The following is a 24,602-nucleotide window of genomic DNA, read 5'->3' as shown; positions in this document are numbered from 1 at the left end:
GAAGCTGGTCCTTGCTACTTTGAGGGTTCCTCTTTTTCCCACATCATCCTCTGTACCTCCTGCACCCCTCTGCCATTTCACCGCCCCCACTCCACTCTATCACTAGATAGGAGAGAAACAAGGCTAAGGGGGAGAGAGGAATTAGGAAAATCCCTAACTCACTATATAAAGGGGCTGCTTGCCTCCTCCTCGCCTGCTTGCTCTTCCTCTCTTCTTCCTTCTCTGTCCCTTCCCTTCCCATTACACCCCCCCCCCCAGCATGTCCATGGCCGGCCTCTATTCTTCTCCTCTTCTCCTCACCCTCTGCCTTTTTCTGTCTCTAGTACTCCCTCAACTCCCCTCTGCATGCTCTAATCTATACTATACCATCATATAGCTGGTCCCTCAGGGGGAAGGATGCCTCAGCATGGCCTGCAGAGGCATCCCCTTCCCCCACACCATACTACACCTCCACCAAACTATCTCTGGTCTCTTATCTTTTTATAAAACACAACAAGGAGTAATAACTTCTTGGCTGAACTGGCTCCTAGAATTTGCTGTGGAGCCTCAAGTTAGGTCCCTGTGGTGGTTTGAATATACTTGGCCTAAAAGAAAATTTTATGGGTCCCATGAAAAACAGATATTATAGATTCTTTCTCCCTAGCCTGAGTAGCTAAAGTTGCCCCTCTGGTTTGCCAACCAGAGGCCAGTTAATCCGTAAACAAAGAATGCAGAGTTACAGGACAATGGGCTACCAAGCCATCCCAGGAATGAAGATAAGAGATAAACATCCGCCTGCAGGAACTGCTCCCCGCCCCCATGGACCGGTTTGGCCAGATGTTCAAAAATTGGAAAACAACCAATCGTGTGCACCCGCTCGAAAGTTTCTCCTTTTCCCCACCGCGAGCTTATATTAACCCTAAACCCTGGAGCCACGAGGTCGATGCCCCGGTCTCCTACATTGAGACACGTGTCGGCCCGGAACGTTCTGCCATTAAACTACCTCGTGTTCTTGCAGCAAGTTGGTCTTCCGTGTGTCCTTTGGGTGCGCGCCATCCTGTGACTCGAGTGGGGTCCCCTTTGGGGGCTTCCCGAGCCTTACAGGCCCAGGGAGTGGCACTACTTGGAGGTGTGGCCTTGTTGGACGAAGGGTGTCACCATGGGCGAAGGCCCTCATCCTAGCTGCCTAGAGGCCAGTCTTCTCTTAGCAGCCTTTGGATGAAGAAGTAGAACTCTCAGCTCCTCCAGCACCATGACTGCTGCACACTGCTATGCCTCCCACCATGATGACAATGGACTGAGCCTCGGAACCTGTAAGCCAGCCCCAATTAAATGCTGTCCTTATAAGACTTGCCTTGGCCATGGTGTCTGTTCACAGCAGTAAAACCCTAACTAAGACAGTCCCCAAGGCTGTTTCCCAATGGTAAGAAATTACCTTGCACATCTCTTTTGGATCTGTACTCCCGAACCCAATGTGCCTTTGCCACATCACATACACACCCGGGAAAGTCTAGGAGTTCTTTCTGTTTGAGATTTAGGAAAACCATTGCCCCTAGAAATGGCTCATTCATTCACTTTTCTGGCACAAAGTACTGTGTTTCTCAAGTTAACGCACTAGGCATTTTGAGACCTTTAGCGGCTTGGTCACAGTGTTTTTGCAAATGACTGTATTTCCCACAAGTGAAGTACCCGGCATTTTGATATCAGAGACCTCTAGGTGTAGACTGACTTATAGCATTAGCATTGTATACGTTAGTAGCAATATTGGTTGTGACCCTTACCCATTTGTCCATAGGTGCTGCCCATGCCCTTATTGATCTCATTTTTTTTTTTAACATTTTGTATTTGCATTTTTAAATGCCAAAGTTTCTACCAACACCTGTCTTGCTTCAGATTTGATAAAGCTTTGTTCACAGCTGAGATTAATCTTTGTTAAAAATTAGTAAAGGTTTCTCCAGAGCCTTGTATAATCTTTGTAAATGAGGTGGACCTTTTCTCAGGCTCAACTTTGTCCCAAGCTCTCAAAGCCACTAAGCATCATTGTTCTATAGTAGTGTCATCAAATTGACTGTGTTCTTGTGTATCCGAGTACCATGCTTCACCCAGCAACTGGTCTTTTACTACATTATATTGGGGTAGGGGGGTTGTTGAATGACCCTTTCACAGGGGTCATCTAAAACCAACAGAATAAGTTATTGACATTAAGATTCATTGAGAGTAGCAACGTTACACTTCCGAAGTAGCAATGACCTAACTGTATGGTTGGGGTCACATGAGGAGCTGTGTTAGAAGGTCACAACATTAGGAAGGTTGAGAGCCAGTGCTCTAGAGCTAACAGCCTTCAAACCCGGAGCAGCAGGTTCCAGCTTTTGGAGACTAGCTGTGAGCTTCTGGACGGGCAGTGCCTGTGCCTCGGGTACGCAGGACCCTTACAGAAAACAAGGTGATTTTTCACATGATGTGACACAGACCAGGCTAGCTCTTAACTCCTAATCCTCCTGCCTCCACCTTTTGAGTGCTGGCGTTAGGGCTGCCACCAGCCCCAGCCTGAAGGGAAGTGTGTGGTGTGTCCATGCCCAAGCGCACAGGCTGGAGGAAGACGTCAGGTGCCCCACTCCACCACTCTTTTGTCTCAGTCCCTTGAGACAGGGCCTACTCACTGAGCTAGAGCCACACCAGCTTTTACAGGGATGCTGGGATTTGAGTTCAGGTCCTTCTATTTGTGTGGCAAGTGTTCTGAACTGTGTCCCCAGCTCTAGTGGGAATTTCAAACAGTATCTCTATAGTACACCTATTTCTTTTTTCAAAGATTAAAAAAAAAATATTTATGTAGGCAGGTGCTCTGCTTGCATGCACACTTGTGTATCACCTTCGTGCCTGGGGCCATAGAGTTCAGAAGAGTGTTTAATCCCTTGTTACTGGAGTTACAGATGGTTGTGAGGCTCCAGTTGGTGCTGGAAACTAAACCCACATCTTCTGTAAGAGCTTCTAGTCGCCAAGCCATCCCTATATTCCCTGGGCAATTGTTTTATGTGAGATGTTGGGAGCCGCAGTGAGTGTGTCAACATTCGCCATTACAAGATGGTGCGGGCATCCTGTCCTCCCACTAGTAAACAACTGACTGCGCAGGTGCAAAAGGCAGAAAGGTGCCAAAGTCACTGCCCATCCCAGGGCATAATATGGGGTGATGAGTGAACAGCCAATCAGAAGTGAACACGCCACTCTAGGGTACATATAGCAGTGCCTTTCCCGGGCTTTTGGTCTTTCCTCTTCTGCTTATACAAATAAAGCCTCGTCTGTGGTAACCACCCGAATACTGCCTCACGTGTCTCTCTTCCACGGGCGAAAGGGGACATGGGAGGCGCGCGGAACAGTGAGATATCTCTCTCTCTCTCTCTCTCTCTCTCTCTCTCTCTCTCTCTCTCTCTCTCTCTCTCTCTCTCTCTCTCTCTCTCTTTCCGAGACAGGGTTTCTCTGTGTATGTGTAGTCCTGGCTGTCCTGGAACTCACTCTGTAGACCAGGCTGGCCTCAAACTCAGAAATCCACCTGTGTCTGCCTCCCAAGTGCTGGGATTAAAGGCGTGCGCCACCACGCCCGGCTGTGAGACCCATCTCTTAAGTAAAGGTTTGGGACTCCTTGCTGTTCAGCAGTTGGCAGTTTCAGGATATGGATGCCTAGCCTGGACTGCACTCTGCAGGCACAGGCTGCTGACACTCAGGTGCAGACTGAGGTCTGAATGGGCCCTTTTCTTTTTCTCTTTCTGCAGAGCCTAGCCAGAAGCTTCTGCTCAGCTCCCTGGTGCATCTTGGGCTAATGGCAGCTCTTGCTCCATTCCTGACTCTATGGGGGACAACTCAGGCAGTGCTGGCTGAGGCCTCATGCAGGCCCTTCTTCAAACAGGACCCCCCACCCCAATGCAGTTTTGGCAGCAAGACCATACTAACACTTCTCAAGCACATTTATTTCACACCTTCTGTGGGGCTTCCTTGTGTCCAGGACTGGGTAGAGCCTGAGAAGAGAGCCAGCCTCTAAAGAACCCAGGCTGTCACCGGGGCTACGGAGGAAATTCAGGACATGCACCGCTTGTTCCTAAAGGTCCCAAGTTCCTGGCTCCTTGCATCCCACAAGCACAGTGGGCAGAGCTGTGGGCAACATTCAGGTTTCCCTGGACTGTAGGGATTTCCCATTCCTGTCCTGCCTTCAGCCGTGACCCTGTGGAAAGCTTCAACAATCTCTGGAAGGTTCTCTGGCCAGATAGCCACTGCTGGGAGGCACTCAAGATGGTAACAGATATCCTGTGAGTCCGCTATCCACTGCTGTGGAGTGCAGTAGCCAGGTGTAGTATCCCACATGTCCATTTGGCAGGCTTGCCCTGCCCATGTCCGGGTTACAAAGGTGGACAGTTAATACAAAAGCTCAGACATACACATACAAAGTTTGGTCCTCCATTAAGGCTGTTATGAACTTAAAAGTTATGTAAACCACAAAGAGAAAGAGTTACTCAAGGTACAAAGGGGCCACTGTTGTGCAGGGTGGGGCTCTGATGGCTCCTGGCCAGCAGCCCCCAGCCTCCACAACACACAGAGCCGGCCACTACATCTCTCTGAGGGCTTCTCATTCTAGATCCTTCTCAGAGAGTGAAGGCCGGCTCCACAGCTGGGATGCCAGTTCGTGGATTTTAAGGCCTGCAGACTGGTAGCCATGGTCCTCAGCCATTGGCCTGGCTGGAGCTGGGAGGCAGGCAATAGGTAGGGGGGTCCGAATACCTGCGTTTGGCCCCAGGAAGTATGGCATCGTGGTCCAGGGGTACCAGTGTACCCTGTGATGGCAGGTCAGCCCCAGGGGCGATGTATACGGAATGTACCTGGTCCTGTCGGCGGGCGGGTGGCTCTCGGCGCTTCACTGGAACAACAGCCTCCTGGAGAGCAGGTGCCCAGCTCGTCAGGTGCAAGGGCAGACCCGGAGGGAGCTTGATGTTGGCCATGGGCATGACGGGGGTCCTCCGGGGTGTCTTCACTCTGACCGTGACGAAGGATATCGGCCTTCCTCGTGGAGGGGCGGCGGCCGCGGGGAGGGGACTTGGGGTGGGCGAAATGGGGCGGGGGAGAACAGGTGCAGGGGGCCCTTGGAGAGACAGACTCGGGGTTACTGCAGCGGGGCACTGGGTGGACTCCCGCCCTGGGCCTGCCACGGTGGGGAGGGTCATTGGATGCCACCTTCACACTGACCTTCCACGGTCCCCCGAATGCCCCTCTCCTCCAGCAGGCTCTCAGTGCTGGCTGACGTTTCTGAGTCAAGGTTCTCCTCGTCAGAACCCCGCGGGTCTAGCTCCGGTAGTCGATATGTGATATCCTCCCTGAGGGTGGGGTGGGGGCACCATATACAAGGCTATTCCCTCCAGGAGACGACCCCCAAAGGAAAAAATTCTGCTCCTCTGGGCCCCTCCCTCATGCCAAGCACAAGCAGTCAGTGATGTCCTTGGCATCTGGGACCCCAACCCTGCAAGCAGCTTGGTTGCAGTGCTGTTCCAAGGGCTGTTCCTGCCTGGAGCGCCCGCCTGGACAGGGGAGGGAACAGGGCGCATGACACTTGCTTCTCTTCCTTGATGGACTGGATCCTTTCCATGAGAATCTCCTTTTCTCTGTCCTCGTCGCCACCTGCTGCCTCCTCAGGGAGAGCCCCCAGCTCCTCCAGGTCTTGGACCACTGGGGTCCTGGGGCTTTTGGTCTGAAACAGGAAAAAGGCAGGTCTGATCCAGTGCTGGGAGGGCGGAGCTCATGCTGTGGGTGGAGTCTAGTGCTTGGGATGAGGGAGGGGCCAGCAGCTCTAAGTTAGTTGTTAAGTAGACCCCCTACCCCCATCCCCCTAACACACACACAGTGCTCTGTGCCTGGAGCATCACAGGAAATCTAGTGGGGACCAAGAACCGGCATGCACTTCCAGATGTTAGGACGCGTTCTATGCTACAGCCAAATCTACCCAGCGTGCACCTGGAAACATGCAGCTTGGCCCTCGCAATGCGTACATACCCGGACCCCCTCATATGGAGACGAAAACCCCAGTTTGAGAGGCCACGGCTGGGGAAGAGATAACACAGGTGAGCAGGTGTGTTGAGCCTGCCAAATAGGCACGAGCAGGACCAGACCAGCAGGCTGCAGAGCCACTGGCTTCCATGGGAGCCTGGGTCTTGCCCCTCCCGCAGCACCGGCGCTGGCCCTTCTGCAATGGGAACTGCACTACGAAGGAAACCAGGCCAGGCTCATGTCCTGAACTGGCCCTCAGAGGGGCAAACTGTGTCTGGCTGAGCGGAGATAGCCTTTTGGTGAAGGTAGGGCTCGGTCCTGCCTGTGCTACAAGGCCCCTGATCACACTGTCCACTTCCAAGTTTGTGGTGGGAGTACCATCCCACGAGGACACAGCCCATGGCCTAACCCAGACGCAGGAGGCCCAGCCCCAAGGCCAGCACTCACAGCGTTCTGCCTCAACAGGGAGAGCCTGCGGAATGCAATGCTCTCAGCTGCCTCCAGGTGGTTGATCTCCTCCATCTTCATCTTGTACTTCCTCATCTGTTCTTTGATGAGCATCTCCACACACCTGAGCACAGATGCCGTCAGTTTATGTCCCGTGACTGGGAAGGCACCACCACCCCAGGACACCATGTGACTCCAGGAGGCTCACTTGGCTTTTCTGAGCCATAGAATCCTGTCACTTTGTCTTTGACAGCACCGAGATAGGAGGTACAAGGACAGTGCAGGTTGGAGAACAGAGCCCTAGTGACCAGCAGTGTGGCACTGCTGTAACTCCTAGAAAGGACAAGGTATAAAAAGGCAGTGCCCTGCCTAACAGCTCTACAATACAAACTCTGACCCCACAGAGCCTACTCAATAGTCATAACCAGAGGGACTCAGCTCAAACCCCTTCCCAGTGAGGAGAAGAGCGAGAGTGAGGGATCATAAGCCACACTCCCTATTAAGATCAGAGTGCTGAGAGCACAGGAAGTCAAGTCTGTCCTGCCCCACCTCCTAGTGGCTTTGAGCTCCTTTCTAGCCCTTCTTTGGTGGCCGGGAATGTGGCTGAGGACCACGGAAAGCTTCTCAGCCTTAAGCTAAGAAAGCTGCTGAGGGTAACAGGCCAAAGGTGCTCCTTGCAGTCTTATTTTCCGTGGGTACAGGGGTGGGGTGTAAGGAACCTGCATTCTCATACATGCCAAGCAAAAGTTCTAGCACAGAGCCACAACCCAGCCCTTCAGAGTGCCACTCATGTGGCGTGGGAAAGACAACGATGAGAAACTGCTTGTCCACTCAAAGGCAGAAATGCTTGGCTTCACAGCTACCTCTCTCCATCTTGGGCTTAGGGGTCTCTCTTCAATGCTTCTTCTCAAGGGACTCAGAACAAGGTTTTCCCTTAACAGGAAGACATGAGACTGTGCTCTCCCCATGTGTAATACTGCCTGCATGCTGCCTGCATTGTGGTGGCTTCTGGGACCCCAATTCCACTCACCTCAGATCCACCTCTTGTTAAATACTAAGTTTTGGTTAAAATGGTGTGTTTACTACAGCACCTGCTGAGTAGGCCCTGGCAGCCATGAGCATGCCTGCTGGGGACCCGACTTCCAGTCCTAGCATCACAGAAAAGGCATGTGTGTGGGCTGGGGAGGTGAGAGAAGGCTGCTGAAGAAACCTAAGAAGGGCCCACCATTAAGATGGCTTAGAGGGTAAAGGTGCCCCACCTGATGACCCGAGTTTAATCCCTCAGACCTACATAGAAGAAAAGTTGTCCTCTGACCCCCCACATATGGGATATGTGCCCTCCCCCATAAAATAATAATCAAAAAAGAAACAACGATACTAAATCCCTACGGGTCTGACAGAATTTCCAAGCCAGCCATGGTCACCAGGAATCTCATCTGGGCTTTCTCTCTAAACAGCCAGGGAGGTCATGTAGGTTTTTGAGTGAGCTCTCTTGTTTGACTTTGTACACAGAGTCTTACTCTGTAGCTGGCCTGGAACTTCAGATTCTCCTGCCTCAGCCTCCCCACTGTGAGGATGACGGACATCCCAGGCAGCTGGGCAGGTGACTCACGTGGTGATCTTCAGTACATCCTTCATGCTGGTCAGGGGGTCGGAGTTGTCAGGGCAGCGAAGCAGGCAGGGCGCGAAGATGATAGCCAGAGCTCCTGGAGACATGCGGTTCACATCTTCAAGCAGGGCCACTCTGCAGAGTCAAGAGTTAGGTGGCACCCCTCTCTGACCCCAATTCATGTCTTGGTACTAGTGGCCAGGACATGCAGCCAGGTCATGGGGCACAGGCCTCTCTGCTCCTGGGGGGAGGGGTACTTGCTTGACAAGGTGGAAGATGAGTCGCTCCAGGGAGGTGTGGTTGGCTTCAGGCAGGTGGTCCAGGACTGCATAGATGGCAGACAGCTGCTCCTGCTTCTCTGGAAGCTCTGGGGAAACCAGGGTTATCAGTCCTGGGTGGCACTAGCCATGCCCAGTCCTTCTTCCCTAGGCATTTGGGGTACATAGAAGCCCTCCATGTGGGGTCTAGGTACAGATGAGAAACAAACCCAATCCAAACTGCAGGCCCCAGCTGGAGCGGGATATGCTCCAGCCCCGTCCCTTCCTCCATGGCTCACCAACAGCCCTGAGGAAGTCTCCATACTGGGCAAAAGTCATGAGTGGCTCAGGTAGCTCCCGCAGCCATTGCTTCAGGACCCCAGTGATAGCGTGGATGGGGAAGTCTTCCAGCTTAACTGCAGCAGGGTCTGTACGACAGGGACATGTGAGTATTGTGTACATACTGACCAGTGGGGCTGCCTTAGGCACCTGCTCCCAAGTGCCTACCTGTCTGCAGTGCCTGGCGTAATTCCCGTGTCCGGTTGGCAGCACCCGACTTGCGGTAAAGGCCCTCAGTATACAGGCCATGCATCTCTACGTGTTCCAGAAGCTTCTCCAGCACAATGGGCACAGAGGCCTTGTCACTGGTCAGGTTGTTCACACACACTCCAAAGTGGCCTGGTTCGGCACCCAGCTCACTCTACAGTGTGGGACGGGTGCAGGGTCAGGCCTGGGTGTCACTTCCTGAGTGTCTTCCATCTGTCCCTGCCTACTCTATCCTTGAAGGGATGCTTGGGAGGGGGCAACTTGCTCCATGAAGCACCCATAGGCTGGATGTCCCTTCCTGGGGAGTAGGCCCCATGGCCTCTGTATTCTAACTCTTGTTGTTCCACAAACATGGGATCCTCATGGACAGTTGAGGGCCTCCCTCTGCCAGGCTCAGGACTCTTCAGCACAGGTTAGGAGCCTGGCTGGGAGCCTCAATACCAGGAATGGGTATGTGTCCCACAATGTCCTGCTACTTCTCAGGAAGCCCAGGTTATAATGTTCTAGAAAGTTCTAGGTTTAGGTGCTCACCTTCCTCCTTCCAGTGTAGGAGCAATAGCTCTGAATCTTGTGCACGCACTTCTTGTGGCAGGTCATCTTGCACACTAAGGGGTCAGAGGAGAGGTAGAGGTCACAGAGGGTACATGCAGAGGACCCCAGGTTTCTGGGCAGACTGTCTGGAGACAGTGTTCCCTGGCTCCTGGAACCCTGACTGCATTTTAAACTGCATGGGCTACACCTCTGCCTTGATTCCTGTGAGAAGATGGGTGGGTGGTGACTGGTGGTCAAAGGAGAAACCTAGGCCTTGGTTACACAGGAGGTGCCCTTGGGAGTCCAAGCCTGGTGCTTGAAGCTGTATGAGTGTGTGAGCAGCAGCATGCATGGTACAGAGGTGGGCCCACGACTGTCACATCATCTGCCTTTGTGATTGTGTGTGCAAGTGTATGTGTTGAGAGAAGCTTTCTGAAGGGTGAGCAGAAGACACAGGCGGTGGCAAGGGTAGGGCACCCATGTGGTCAGGGCAGGGGAAGGCTCACCACTGCACAGCAGGGCCTTGTCCATGAGCCAGATGTAGGACAGACACTGCTCACACGACTGTGGGATGTTCACCTGGTAGCTGGCGAACACATGTCCATTGTGTTCCTGGACCTGGGGTGGGAGAAGGGGTGTGAGGGCTGGGCTGAGGGGCTACCCACTTCCTCACCCTGCTGCCTCAACAGCAGCTTTCCCATGGCTCCAAGACGCTGGATTAGGGCTACACAGAATGTATGGATGCATTCGCACAGGCACACACACATGCACACATATGCACACGCGTGCACACACATGCACACACACGTGCACACACACACACACACAAACGCGTGCGCGCACGCGCACACACACATGCACACACACCCACACGGGCGCAGACACACACACACACACACACACACACACACACACACACACACACACGGGCGCGCACATGCACAACTACTCACAGCACGTTCCTGCTTCCGCTTCTTCTTCTGGGCTTTGCTCTGCTGAGAGACACAGATCAAGTCAGTGTGGGGACAACTGGCCAGGCTGACTGTCCCCTAGGAATGTCCCTGTCTTCATGAAGGAGGTGGGAGGGCTGGGAGCATCGTGACCCTCCACATCTGGAGTGGCATAAGGTACCCTAACATCTATAGATGGCTCAAGAGAGCAGCTGTGGGATGTGTGAGAGACCAGGAAGACGGCAGTGCCACAGCCAGTGGTGCTGCAGGATGAAGGCGTGTTAGGGTGTCCAGGGCAAGGCCAGGGAGGGGTGTGGTGCCACAGCCAGTGGTGCTGCAGGATGAAGGCGTTAGGGTGTGCAGGGCAAGGCCAGGGGTGTGTGTGTGACTAAGTGGGAAGGGCTGGGCCAAGAAACATGGGGGAGGCACAGGCAGCTGTTGCACAGGGAGGATCTGGAGGCAGGGGTATGGGGGTGGAGCTGCCTACCTTGGCGGGCTCGAAGTCAGTCTTGTTGTAGCTGCGGGTGAACTCATCCAGCAGTGACTGGAAGACATTGAGGACGAGGTTGGTGTCCTTCTCTCCACGTTCGGCAGCCAGGTTATTGACAACGATCTGGTAGTTTTCCATCAGGTCCTTGTAGCCTACATGGATCTTCCCATTCTGTAGGAACATGACAAGGTGTCCCCATGACCTGGCAAGGAGCTGGCTGATGGGAGAGCATGGCTGGGCTGTGGGGTGGGGCTGGGAAGGTGTAGGCAGCTGGGGTGGGGTCACCACGCACAGGCACAGAATACATGGTCTTGATGTTGCTCCTGAAGCGCTCAGTGGCCTCAATGAACAAGCTTTCAATGGGTGTCTTCTGTGAGCGAAGGTCGTTCACCTGCAGGGAGAAGGTGATCAGTGTTGCTCACTCTTAATGCAGCCACGAGACCTGCGGCACCAGAAACCTCTAGACAGAGTACAGGTCAGCAGCCACGAGACCTGCGGCATCAGAAACCTCTAGACAGAGTACAGGTCAGCAGCCACGAGACCTGCGGCATCAGAAACCTCTAGACAGAGTACAGGTCAGCAGCCACGAGACCTGCGGCATCCAGAAACCTCTAGACAGAGTACAGGCCAGCAGCCACGAGACCTGCGGCATCCAGAAACCTCTAGACAGAGTACAGGCCAGCAGCCACGAGACCTGCGGCATCCAGAAACCTCTAGACAGAGTACAGGCCAGCAGCCACGAGACCTGCGGCATCCAGAAACCTCTAGACAGAGTACAGGCCAGCAGCCACGAGACCTGCGGCATCCAGAAACCTCTAGACAGAGTACAGGCCAGCAGCCACGAGACCTGCGGCATCAGAAACCTCTAGACAGAGTACAGGCCAGCAGCCACGAGACCTGCGGCATCCAGAAACCTCTAGACAGAGTACAGGCCAGCAGCCACGAGACCTGCGGCATCCAGAAACCTCTAGACAGAGTACAGGCCAGCAGCCACGAGACCTGCGGCATCCAGAAACCTCTAGACAGAGTACAGGCCAGCAGCCACGAGACCTGCGGCATCCAGAAACCTCTAGACAGAGTACAGGCCAGCAGCCACGAGACCTGCGGCATCCAGAAACCTCTAGACAGAGTACAGGCCAGCAGCCACGAGACCTGCGGCATCCAGAAACCTCTAGACAGAGTACAGGCCAGCTGCCACGAGACCTGCGGCATCCAGAAACCTCTAGACAGAGTACAGGCCAGCAGCCACGAGACCTGCGGCATCCAGAAACCTCTAGACAGAGTACAGGCCAGCTGACACGAGACCTGCGGCATCCAGAAACCTCTAGACAGAGCACAGGTCAGCTGACACGAGACCTGCGGCATCCAGAAACCTCTAGACAGAGCACAGGTCAGCTGCCACGAGACCTGCGGCATCCAGAAACCTCTAGACAGAGCACAGGTCAGCTGCCACGAGACCTGCGGCATCCAGAAACCTCTAGACAGAGTACAGGTCAGCAGCCACGATACCTGCGGCATCCAGAAACCTCTAGACAGAGTACAGGTCAGCTGCCACGAGACCTGCGGCATCCAGAAACCTCTAGACAGAGTACAGGTCAGCTGCCACGAGACCTGCGGCATCCAGAAACCTCTAGACAGAGTACAGGTCAGCTGCCACGAGACCTGCGGCATCCAGAAACCTCTAGACAGAGTACAGGTCAGCTGACACGAGACCTGCGGCATCCAGAAACCTCTAGACAGAGTACATACAGGTCAGCCAGGTGGCTGAGGAGAGGCTGCTCCACAGGTTATGGTCACAGGAAAACCCTGCACAGGTCTCTTGCCCTGCATGGCTGGTTCTAGATGAAAGGGCATAATGTGCATATGCATTTGAAGATGCTGACAGGACAGGATCCTGAGGGGTTTGCAATACTTAAATGTAACCTAGGGCCTTAGGAGATGAGGCAAGCATGTATCACTCAGCCAAACTCTAATTCTTCAGAGAGTATTCTTTTGGAATAGTTTGGCCTGGAACTTACAATTCTCCTGCCTCAGCCTCCCAAGGCTTGTGGCAACTGCAGCTGTACATTTCAAGCAGGAACAGCAAGCTGAGGTGCACTGTGTAGCAGAGACCTGCACAGACTACAGGAGCTCTCATCAACAGCTCTTTGCCTGAAGCTTGTGGGATAGGACAGTCACAGATTGCAACATGGCTTCCCCACACATCCGGGAGTAAGGCTCACACTAAAATGCAGACAGACACATTGTTCCCCATGCTGACTTCAGATTCAGGATTTAGACCTTCCTTTAAAAACAACTTTAAGTGAGCTGGGTGTTGGTGGCCCATGTCTTTAATCCCAGTACTTGGGATTAGAGAGATGGCTGCTTTTCCAGAGGACCTGGGTTTGATTCTCAGCACCCACACAGTATCTCAAAGCCAATGTCAACCAGCTTCAGGGAGATCTGAGCCTTCCTCTAGTGTCCGTGGGAACTGCATGCAGTGTACATTTACATACAGGAAAAATACCACAACATATTATTTTCATCTAAAGGAGTTTGTGTGTGCACACATGCATGTTACAGCATGAATAGAGGTCAGAGGACAACCTGTGGGAACTGACTGTCTTTCCAATGGGTCTGGGGGGTATCAAACTTAGGTCATCGGGCTTGGCAGCAAGTGCCCTTAGCCACCTCTCCTTTCTTCCATGGACCTCACCATGTGCCCAGCTGTCTTGAGCCCAGGTCCGGCCCGAGTGCTATGGAGTCTCCTGTGCTCAGGATCCTTGGAGTCTTGCGCACTGTTTAATCCCTGCTGCTGGGGGCCGAGTGCAGGCCTCAGGGAGGAGCTGCCACTGCGCTGCACTGTCTCTAGCCTGGGCATGGCTAACGACTGACATCCCAGTGGCTAACCTTGTTGAGCAGGAACTCGTCCAGAAACTTGAGCTCGTTGGCATTAGTGATTTTACGGAACACCGACTCTCGCCATTTCTCGGACACTGTGATCTGGCCAACCTTGCGATTTCGGTTCTTCTTCCCTTTTACAGGCTTCTCGCCTGTGATGTGGCGGCACTGCTGGCTAGACTGTACTGCAGGAACATGGGGCAGTTAGAGGCAAGGTCAGAAACGGGTACCCAGATGCCTACCCATGTCCACAGGCATGATCCTAAGGTCAGGTCCTGTGCCCAGGGCTCAGATCCTGCTACCTGGACCTCACAGCTGTGGGTATGGCCAGGCTCCTGGAGGTTAAGGGGAAACCAACCGTCTAGAGTCTTCCTGGCCAGGGCCTCCTGTGCAGCCTGCCCTCCACTGCCCTCTGTCTCCTCCACACCCTCCAGGCTGGGCTTCTTATCCTTGGCTTTATGCAGGAAGAGCCGCTTAAATGCAGATCTGCAGGAAAACAAGCATTTCTTTTAACTTTCATTGTTATTGATGGGTGTGACTGTGTCTGTAGAAGGTCTGCTTTGTGAGTACAGCACCTCTGGAGGCCCAAGGAGGGTGCAGGATCCCTCTGGAGTAACAGTAACCAGATGTGGGTGCTACCAACTGAACCCAAGACTTTTTAACGACAGAGTCATCTCTCTAGTCTTTTTTTTTTTCTCTCTCTCTCCCAGTCTGTCTGTCCTTCCTTCCTTCCTTTTTTTTGAGACAGGGTTTCACTATGTAGATCAGGCTGGCCTGGCATGAAGAGACCCTCCAAGTGCTAGGATTAAAGGCATGTGTCTCCACACCCAGTTGTAGCTGTTTTGGAGACAGATTGGCCTTGGCATCCTTGGCAGCTGGGCTGTGTGTGAAGAGAGCACCAGACCTTGGCTCTGCATGAGGTTTAAGCAGAGGTGAGTAGGAGACAGAGCCTCCCTCTGTTTAAGCCACATTCTCAGTGCTGATTTAGAACAAAAATGGAGACAAGGCATGGGGCACCATGGAACCAGGCAGAAGGACCAGGAACTAAAAGTCATTCTCGGCTCCCAGGCTCAAAGCCAGCCTGGTCTGCAGGACACCTTGTGTTACAGGAATAGGGAAAGGGAGGGTTGGACGCACTGTGATGTGATGGCTCGTCCTACAGTCCAGCCCTTGGGAGCCTGAGCAGGAGTTTGCCACATCTGAGAAACGCTTGGATTATGGAGTAAGACTTGATTTTAAACCCCCCCCCCCCCCAAAAAAAAAAAAACCCTGGTAGGTTCTTCTGTTACTGTGTACCAGTGACTGAACTTCTTTCTTAAAAACACAAAAAGCCAGGTGGTGACTGAACTTCTTTCTTAAAAACACAAAAAGCCAGGTGGTGGTGCCACACATCTTCGATTCCAGCACTCAGGAGGCAGAGGCAGGTGGATTTCTGAGTTCAAGGCCAGTCTGGTCTACAGAGTGAGTTCCAGGACAGCCAGGGCTACACGGAGAAACCCTGTCTCGAAAAACCAAAAACAAGTAAACAAAAAATTTAGAAACAGAAAAACCAAAACAAACTGAAAACTGAAGAAGGTCCCCTCCCAAAGACACTGTGGAGAACTGGACCATCTAACAGAGATGGCATCCGTCTGCCTGAGCAGAGCAAGACCTAGAGCAAGACTCAGCCTGCCCTACAGTCATACAAAGAGTATGAGGGCACTGGCACTTGCCACCAAGCCTGATAATCTGACTCCAGCAACTGTCCCATGACCCCCACACATATGCCACGCTACATGGATGGGATACACGTTTGTACACACGCATACACACACACACGCACACACACACGCACAATGAAAACTGTAAAATACTTTAAAAAGAGAAAGGAGTTCCTGCTCCCGAAGGCTCTTGTGGGCACTAAATCAGAAGACAGTCAGAAAAATGATGGCAGATAATCAACAGTAGCTGTTGGGTACTGTGGGTACTGTGGGTACTGTGGGTACTCTGGGCACTGTGGGCACTGCGGGTACTGTGGGTACTGCGCGTACTGTAGGTACCACAGGGACAAATGGCTGCCATCTTGGGGTCTTAGCTCAGACTCTGACTGGGAGCTTTGTAGAAAAGGTCTTTGCATTTGTAACCATCTGAATAGAGAATGAGATAAAAAGAAACCAAGTCACACAAATCTGATGAGAAGTGTCTTCCAAGACAACAGAGGGTCTGGGAGTGTGGCTCAGGGGTAGAGGGCCTGTCTAGCATTCATGCAGCCAGGGCTCCTTCATGAGAACTGTAAGCAACCTAAAGTGATCTCAAAAGAAGCCACTGAGTTTGAGTCAGAACCATGAAGATGGAGGCAGGACCAGTTACTTGTCTACAAGGAAGGATGCCTGGTGTCCCCAGGAGGAGCAGTCGAGCAAGGCAGCCTGAGCCAAGATCTGAGGACCCAGGACGGGTTCCCAGAGGTGGGGGGAGGGCAGGAGGTGCTTTAAGTTTTTGTATTTTGGTTTTTGAGATAGTTTATTTAGCCCAGAACACCTTAGCCTCCTCAGTGCCGGGATCACATGTGTGTCTAACCAAGCCTAGACATAGCAAAGAAATGGTTTTGACTTCACTGAAATAAAAAAATGGAGGGCTGGACAGTGGTGGTGGTGTATGCCTTTAATCCCAGCACTCAGGAGGCAAAGGCAGGCAGATCTCTGAGCTCAAGGCCAGCCTGGTCTACACACTAAGTTCCAGGACAGCCAAGGCTACATAAACCCTGTCTCAAATAAATGAATAAATAAAGATAAGTAAACCTTGTTTCAAATAAATAAATAAATAAATAAATATAGACAGACAGACAGACAGACAGACAGACAAAGGTGACTGGAAAGCTTAAATGCTTGCTATGTAAGAATAGACTGGAGCTTGGATCAACAGCACCCATGTAAAAGCTGGGCTCAGGGGCACACACATGTAACCCTGCTGTGGGGGCTGGGGGTAGATGGGTTGATTTGCTGGCCCGTCAGCTTAGTTGAATCAGTGGCCTCCAGGTTCAGTGACAGAACCTATCACTAAGATGGAGGGTGTATGGGTTTAAATAAGAATAGCCCCACAGGTTCTATGTCACCAGGGCAGGAACTGTTTGGGAAGGATTAGGAGGTACGACCTTGTTGGAGGAGGTGTGTCAGGTAGTGGGCCCAGGCCAGTTATAGAGAAACCCTATCTGGAAAAACAAACCAAAACCAAAACCAAAACCACAAACCAAAACCAAAACCAGAACCAGGCTGGACTGTCTCTCTGCCACCATGATGATCTTGAACTAACCCTTAGAAAACCATGAGCAAGCCCTCAAATGCTTTCTTTTATCAGCGTTGCTGTGGTCATGGTGTTTCCTCACAGGGAATACTAGATGGATGGCCTCTGTCTATCTGTGAAATCAGAGCAGAAGACCTGGCCTGGCTGTGGCTTCCTGAGGCATCACGACTATGTGGCCAGCTGGGTGCTCAAGGTGGTCCTGAGTTGTGTGGGTCCTGAGTGGGCAGGGTTAGTGGGCAGGTGTTCAGCAAGGCTGTTTGGAACTGTGCCTCAAACAACCTCTGAGGCCAGTGTGCCTCACTGCTGCAACCAGCTCAGTGGAGCTGAGGCGGGGCCCTGGGTGTCTCTAGTGGGGGGTGCTCTGTTCACTTACTTAGAGTCACCCTGGGAGCCTGGAGACAGGCCTGCATCAGGACCAGCAGATGGATCTCCTGACTTCTTCTTATGGATGGCTGGCTTCTTGCTGCTCAAATCCCCATCAACTTCAGCTGCAGTCTGCCAAGGGACAGGTACAGGGAGGGCAGGATGAGAGAGTCCCAGCTGGGGCCCAGACATGGATTAAACCTCCCCGTCTCCACCCATCAACTCCACTATGAGTTTTCTATCTTTAATGATTCTATTTTATATCTTGATTTTCTGAGACAGGGTTTCTCCATGTAGCCCTGGCTGTTCTGGAACTCAACTCTGTAGACCAGGCTGGCCTCAGACTCAGAAATCCATCTGCCTCTGGCTCCTAAGTGCTGGGATTAAAGGTCTGTGCCACTACTGCCTGGCAAAGATTTTATTTTTAAATTACATGTGTGTGCAGGTGCTCACAGAGGTCACAGGGAGATCCCCTGGAGACTGTGAGCCACTTGACATGGGCTGGTAGAACAACCTGTGTCATCTGCAGGAGTGGCAAGTGTTCTTAACCACTCAGCCATCCCACCATCCTCTCATTTTACCTTTAGAGAAAGGCTGTCAGGCTATGAAGCATGCCATGTGGGCTTGTATGTGTGACCCTCCTGCTCTGCCTCCCAAGTGTCAAGATGATAGGTGTACACTGTCAAGATTGCTCAGCATGTGTGTGTATTCGCATGTGTGTGTCTGCCTATCTATGTGTGTGGACATGTGTGTGTTTATGGGGGGGGGGATGTGTATGTTGGGGGAATGTGTATGTGTGTGTATCTGTGTGAATGTATGTGTGTGTGTGTGTGTGTCTGTGTATGGGGAACTACAGCTTTACCTGTACCTTGACCGGGGACAGCTTGGAGACATCACTGGTGGAGAAAGAGATGCGCCTCTCCCTGTGAGACCACAGAGTACAGCGTTACTTACATGTGCCATGCAGTGGGTTCCAGACCCAGTGCAGTGACTCTTACCTAGGTGGGGTCAGCCTCACTCATCCCAGCAAACACACACAAGAGGTAAGAGAGCTATGCACTGTTCTGTCCATCCATCCTCCCAGCCATCCACCTGTTCATCATCCACCCATCTACTCATCATCCAGGGACCTGTCCATCTCCAATTAACCTGTCTTTCCATCCACCACCTACCAACCCACTAGTCCATCATCTTTCTCTCTGATCCATTATCTCTATATGTACTCACCTGTCAGATTCATCATCCATCGACCGACCCTCTACCCTGCAAACCATCCACCTGTCAGCCTACTAGCATGTGATGGGAGGGGCCAGTGAGAACATTCAACATCTTGATGCAGGGTGTCCCCACAGACAACTCCCAGCCTCAATCTGTCAGCACCATAGCCAAGAGGTCCTGTGTAGGTGGCCTGCCTCTGATTCCACACTCCCTTCCGTCCAGTACAGGTCTCAGGGGCTAGAGATGTGGTCCCTAGATATTAGCTCATATAGGTGCAGTCAGTGGTGCCTTTTCTATAAGCCATGGGTAAAATTCTGTGAGTGAGCCATAGTCATGGAGAGGAAACAGACCCAGGGATCGGGGAAGGAAGGAGGACTCAAAGGGTTGTGGCTTCCACAGCCAGCCTCTTACAGGCTGCCTGCCAGGTACATTATGTCTGCAGGGCTGGGGATGGTCAGCAAGCTCTCTGTCAAACCTTACTCCAGCCAGGACCTAAGAGTCTTCTGCCCTTTGCTTTCTACTCTGCAGGGCATGTCCCTACCTGGCAATCTTGGTCACACCTGTTTATGGCCCTGTGGCCCTGAGCTGGTGTTACCCACTCTGGTGCCCTCAACCCTACATGATAGGCTTACTCTGTGGGAGTCAGGGCTGCCCCTGCAGCCCGGTGCTTCTCACTCAGGTCCAGGGATTGGCTCAGCATGGCACTGGCGAGCTTCTTGCCTCGCCATATCTCCACAGCAGTGGCCAGCCGCTCTGTGTCTGGGTGTTGGTATCGTTGGATCTGGGTGGAGCCGCTGGGACTCTCGGGCTTGTCCTGAGCCTTGGTGTTGTTCTCATCCTTATCCTTGGGGGATTCCAGGGAGCTGCTGGGGAGCACTGGGCTAACGCTGTCTAGGGCCAGGCTAGTGGGCCTCTGCACGGGACTGGGACTCCCAGGTGGGCTTCCCACAACCTGCACCTGCTTTGGACAAGAGGGGGCTGTGGTCTCAGTCCATGCCTCAAGTCCATCTTCTCTGGGTCCCTTTGTGTCCTCAGGGAAGCTCTCCCCTGTTTCCAGGCTTGCCCTTCTGGAAGGTTCTCCAAGGGTGCTACTCTCCTCCCTGCAAGACTGGATGTGTTTATTCTGTCGTTCAACGTGCTCCAATCCTCGCTGCCGCCGAGATTCTCGCTTCTCCCGGCTACTGGGGACTTTCTCTTGACTTTCAGCTGGCACTGTTTTTTGGGCTGGGATCTCCATCTCTGGGCTGGGTGTCTCCTTCTTAGGTGATGTGCCATCTGGGGACCTGTTGTTCACCCAGATTTCAGCCTCCACACCCAGGCTCTCAGGGTTCTCCACAGGGTGCTTGGACGGCTGCTCCCCAGAGGCTGCAGGGCCAGGCTTGCCCTCTGACATCTCTGTTCCTGCAGCTTCCCTGGCTTGCTTTGCCTTCTGCTTCTCTGACACCATCTGGCTGAAGCTGGTAGAAAGAAAGACATGCTACTGCATCAGACGTGAACACTTGTGTAACTTCCGGAGCACAAAGGGCTGTCTAAGACCTGCAGAGAGCCTGCCAATATCCACTTGGGTAGTGGTGGCCTCCTAGCATGCAAGGCTGGATGCTCAGGATGGGTCACAGGAGAGGAGAGTGGTTAGAGCTGTCCCTCACCAGGCCTAAATCACCTGTTCTGGGTGGCAGGTGGAGGAAACCATTTCCCCACCCCCCTTGTGCCTACAGATGCCTGTCTGTAGCCAGGTTCTCTCCACGCCCCCACACTCTAAGGTCCTAGGCTCTACTGGCTGCCTATTAGTGATCTTGGGCAGCTTTTTAGTGAGTGACCCTCTGCTTCTATAATGCTCCTGGGTGGGAAGCCCTGCTCCTCTCACCTCCTGCGCTGCAGGTGGCCACGGCAGAGGCTCTGCAGGCGGATAATGCTATGTCTCTGGTGGTGGTAGGCCTGTCTCTGCAGGTAGCCCCTCCAGGCAGCCTGCAGGTACACAGCTGCCTGTGTCCTCTCCAGTGCACGACGCACACGGTAAGACCGCCAGCAGGCCTGGATGGTCAAGGCAGCATGCTTCATCTGCACGAAGTGCCTGCGTTCCAGCACCATACGGAACCAACTCTGCAGCAGCAGGATCCTGTGCAGGACCTCACCATGAAGCCTCTCCTGCAGGGTCTGCCGCTCTGTCTCCTTCAGGAAGACCTGTGGGCAGAGACAGGGGAGAGGTAGAGTGCCTGCAGAGCCTCACAGAGCCTGTGCAGGAGGAGCCATGCAATCACCAGCTCCTATAGTTAGGAGGTACAGATATGGTCTTCAGTGACCTGATATTATGTTGCTTTTGCCAAATAGGTTCTTATGTAGCCCAGGCTAGCCACAAACTCACTACGTAGCCAAGGCTGGCCTTGCACCCCTCATCTTCCTGACTTCTCAGGTGTGCTCACCAGCAAGAATAGGGATTGTTTAATATACGGAAGTAGAATTCATATAAGATAGCATTTACCATGTGTGCACAGGCTAGAGGCTAACATCAGGCGGCTTCCATACCTTCTGTTTTGAGATAGGGTCTCTCACTGATCCTGAAGCACACTGAGTCAGCTCCTGTCTTGGCTCCACCATCACTGGGATTTCAGGCATGTGCCGCCCACCAAGGTTTTAAGTGGGGTCTGGGAGATCCAAACTCAGGCCTTTATACTGATGAGTTATGCAAGCACTGACTGAGCCATCTCCCCAGCCCTTTCTTTTGTTGTTTGAGACTAGGTCTTGCTATATAACCCAGGCTGGTTGACAGGCATGTGCTAGTCCTGACGCTTCCTATCAGAGGGACCTCAAAGCCAATGGCCTTCCACAGATGGCTTCTATCACTCAATATGTCTCCTCAGGCACACTGGAGTATGTCAGTTTTATTCCTTTTTATAGACTGACCAAACTCTGCTTACCAGTTGTGTGCAAGTGTTTTGGGGAACATCTGGTTTCAGTTCTCTTGGGCACACACCCAAGAGTGGAACTGCTGGGTCCCCAGGTGACTCACTCTGCAGCCGAGTGACACTTAATGGTAGCCACTGACACACTCTCTGAGAGGCACAAGGAAGGAACTGGCCTCATGCTGACCTGAGGTCTGGATGTGGCTCATCCCTCAACATTCTTGTTCTGGCAGCTTGGGTCAATGTGGTGACACTGAGCTAAGGACCCTTCAAGAGGTGGGGCCCGGTGGAAGAAGATGTTGTCTCCATTGGCGCCTCCCGAGGAAGAGATAAAATGTGGTTCTCATGGGACCTGCCAGATCCTGTAGACTGAGTGAGCTGGCCTATCTTGTCATGTGATCCTTCCCATATGTCTCCATCTTCTGATGCCAACTGGAGCCAAGGAGGAAGTGATGCTCTGCCTCCAACTCCCAAAATAGGGAGTGACAGAGCCCACTGGGCTACGTACCCAGCCTTGGGTTCCCCATCCTAGTGTCAGAGACAGAGCTTCACTGCAGAGCCCAGGACCCTTCGGAGCATGGTGTGGGGCACTGAGGGAAGGGAGGTTCCTATCTGGGTACAAGTGGGTCGGGAATGGCAGCCAAGAGTGTGATGGTGCCTACCTTTGTCTTCCCAATCTGGTAGTTCTGCTTGTCCACCTGCAGCTTCTCCAGCAGGGCAGCAATGGCCTCCCTACAGGGCTGGACATCCTTGGGCAGCAGCACCTGGAACTGCTCTGTGAAGTCCTGGCATGTGGCAGGGAAGGACAGTGTAAGTAAGCATCTTGGTAGCTGCGGTTACTCTATGAGCAGGGACGACCAAGTCCGCTCTCTTGTGTGTGGTGCCAAGGAACCATATGAGGTAGGCACAGCTGGGGTGGAACCCAGGCATCAGGTATGCTCAGCGCCTCCCCCCCATATATGAGTGCAGTGCTGATGGAGGTCAGGGGAGGGGTCAGATGTGGAGCTGATGCTCAGGCAGTTATGGACCACCATATGTAGGTGCGTGGACCCCAGCTCAGCTCCCTCGCAAGCCCCAACTGTGCTCGTCACTGCAGAGAAGAGTTTTCTTCTTCTGTGGCCGTTATTCTAATATCCAGTGGACGTTTGCACAAGTGACCACAGCAGCCTGGCATGCAACCGTGAGGGCACAGGCATGAAAGCCTAGCATTGTGAAGCATATGTAGGGTCTGAATGAGAACACAGACCCAGCTGGTCCAAGGCTTAGGAGGTGTGTCCTGAGGACGAGCTCAGGAGCCCCTTTCCTAATGACACACTTCACTCCACCACTATAGAGTAATGGCGTCTGACTCTAAGACCAACTCAAAACCCTTTCCTTTATGGTGGCTTATCGTGTTTATCAAGCCACAGGAAAATAACTAGGACAGAACTCTAGCTGGTATTAAGCCAGTGTAGACAAAAGGGTATTTCGTTATCACGTTTTCCCCATTTCTGTATGTGTATGATGGTTTTGTGTGTAGATATACATCTATGTGCACAATGTAGAGGCCCGAGGCTGTTGCAGGGAACCATCCTCCTTGGATTCCCTACCTTATTCTTTGAGGCAGGTCAGTAAAACCCGAGCTGGTTTCAATAGCAGGGTTGCTCTGGGGGTCCCTGACTTGGCTTTCTGAGGCTGGACTTGCAGGTGAACCAGGGTGCTATGAGGGGTCAGGACTCTGCACTTCAGCCCTTACCCACAAAGGAAGGCGTCTCCCAGCCTGAGTGTGGCGTTCCAGTGGGGAAGTGGCACTGTTCTGGCACACTGCATGGCTGACTGTGGCTAGGACAACACTCCCCACCCTGTGTCCATCCACTGACCCCCAGCCCCAGCCACTACATGGTTTTGTTTTGTCTGGATAGCCTCATTCTGTATCTCAGGCTGGCCTGGAACTCACAGTGAGCAAGTTTCCTGCCTGCCTTTCTTGAGGGCTGAGACATGAGCTGCCATGTACAATGGATATTTGTCTTTTAAGTAATGGAGGCAGAAAAAGAGTCCTGCCTGCTCCTGGGCACCACTGGTCATGATAGCACTGTCAGAATTGCTCTCACTGGGATCAGGGGGATGGAAAGGCTCAGTAGGTAAAGTGTTGATGGCCAAGACTGACATGATTTCAAGAGCCAGGACCCACATGGTGGGAGGACAGAGCCGACTCCTGCAAGCTGTCCTCTGATCACCCCAAATGTGCTCTGACCTGTGTATGTGTGCATATACATATATAAAATAGATTTGAACAAATAAACCTGGAACATGTCAAAACATCAGGTTAGAAGATGCTCAGTCAGGGCTGGAGAGTTGGCTCAGTGGTTAAGAGCACTGATTGCTCTTCCAGAGGTCCTGAGTTCAATTCCCAGCAACCACATTGTGGCTCACAGCCATCTGTAATGGGGTCTGATGCCCTCTTCTGGTGTGTCTGAAGACAGCAACAGTGTACTCATAAATAAAATAAATAAATCTTAAAAAAAAAAAAAAAAGATGGTCAGTCAAAGGCAACTGTGGCTTGTGGTATCAGCTCATGAATCTTCAGGTTTGGTTGTGGAAGCCAGGTCTGCTGAGGAGACCTGCCCTGCAGGGCAGAGGGAGCAGGTGTGGGTGGCCTACCTGGAAGGTGTACTTGGCACTGTAGCCGGAACGCCGGATGCGCACCGTCTCCAGCATGCCTGTGTAGCGCAGCTGCTGCAGCACCAGCTCATCGTCAAAGCAAAGCTCCTTCTGCAAAGGAGGAGCACACTGCTCAGAGGCTCTGTGGGTTGCCACATGGATGGGCTCCCCAACCGCACTCAGCATCTGGCCACCCCTGGTGGTTAAAGCGTCTGCCCCAAACATTTTTTTTTTTTTTTTTTTTTTTTTTGGAGGCAGGATCTCATGTAGCCTAGGCGACCCTGCATCCCTTCTGTAGCCAAGGATGATCGTGAACTTCTGATCCTCAGTACTGGGATGGCAAGTATGTACCCAGCATACATGGTGCTGTGGATGGGCCCTGGGGTTTCTTGTGGGATAGAGGTTCTCCCCACTGAGTGCTAGTCTCAGTTCCTGCCTCTATGGCTTTTTAGCCCCTAGCCTGGGGCCAAGGTCTGAGCCCTTCCTACT

The 24,602-nt window shown here is 52.7% G+C and overlaps 1 protein-coding gene across 24 annotated transcripts in view; it reads right to left on the bottom strand.

The window, feature by feature from the left end:
• Positions 1 to 3,920: 3,920 nt before the first annotated feature.
• The window catches only part of Myo9b (myosin IXB), a 90,068-nt gene continuing 69,386 nt past the window's right edge, over positions 3,921 to 24,602 (bottom strand). For 11 of the 24 annotated variants that reach the window (XM_076914374.1, XM_076914388.1, XM_076914380.1 and 8 more), the window contains 22 exons: positions 24,114 to 24,224; positions 22,136 to 22,258; positions 20,438 to 20,754; positions 19,206 to 20,030; positions 18,218 to 18,278; positions 17,366 to 17,487; positions 14,072 to 14,199; positions 13,723 to 13,898; positions 11,126 to 11,224; positions 10,831 to 11,004; positions 10,347 to 10,388; positions 9,900 to 10,011; positions 9,394 to 9,467; positions 8,824 to 9,016; positions 8,616 to 8,744; positions 8,321 to 8,426; positions 8,063 to 8,194; positions 6,451 to 6,574; positions 6,010 to 6,057; positions 5,570 to 5,707; positions 5,209 to 5,332; positions 4,539 to 5,104 (listed from right to left, as the gene is read on the bottom strand). In XM_076914374.1, the coding sequence (XP_076770489.1) occupies positions 4,689 to 5,104; positions 5,209 to 5,332; positions 5,570 to 5,707; positions 6,010 to 6,057; positions 6,451 to 6,574; positions 8,063 to 8,194; positions 8,321 to 8,426; positions 8,616 to 8,744; positions 8,824 to 9,016; positions 9,394 to 9,467; positions 9,900 to 10,011; positions 10,347 to 10,388; positions 10,831 to 11,004; positions 11,126 to 11,224; positions 13,723 to 13,898; positions 14,072 to 14,199; positions 17,366 to 17,487; positions 18,218 to 18,278; positions 19,206 to 20,030; positions 20,438 to 20,754; positions 22,136 to 22,258; positions 24,114 to 24,224 (3,774 nt within the window). In that variant the 3' untranslated portion in view covers positions 4,539 to 4,688. Of the gene's footprint in view, positions 5,105 to 5,208; positions 5,333 to 5,569; positions 5,708 to 6,009; positions 6,058 to 6,450; positions 6,575 to 8,062; positions 8,195 to 8,320; positions 8,427 to 8,615; positions 8,745 to 8,823; positions 9,017 to 9,393; positions 9,468 to 9,899; positions 10,012 to 10,346; positions 10,389 to 10,830; positions 11,005 to 11,125; positions 11,225 to 13,722; positions 13,899 to 14,071; positions 14,200 to 17,365; positions 17,488 to 18,217; positions 18,279 to 19,205; positions 20,031 to 20,437; positions 20,755 to 22,135; positions 22,259 to 24,113; positions 24,225 to 24,602 lie in introns of all 24 variants that reach the window. The other 13 variants (XM_076914379.1, XM_076914381.1, XM_076914391.1 and 10 more) reach the window with 8 other exon arrangements.

This window comes from Arvicanthis niloticus, chromosome 16, assembly GCF_011762505.2.
Source record: "Arvicanthis niloticus isolate mArvNil1 chromosome 16, mArvNil1.pat.X, whole genome shotgun sequence".
NCBI lineage: Eukaryota > Metazoa > Chordata > Mammalia > Rodentia > Muridae > Arvicanthis > Arvicanthis niloticus.
Note: the sequence above shows the minus strand (reverse complement) of the source record. Positions and strands in the feature narration are given on the sequence as shown.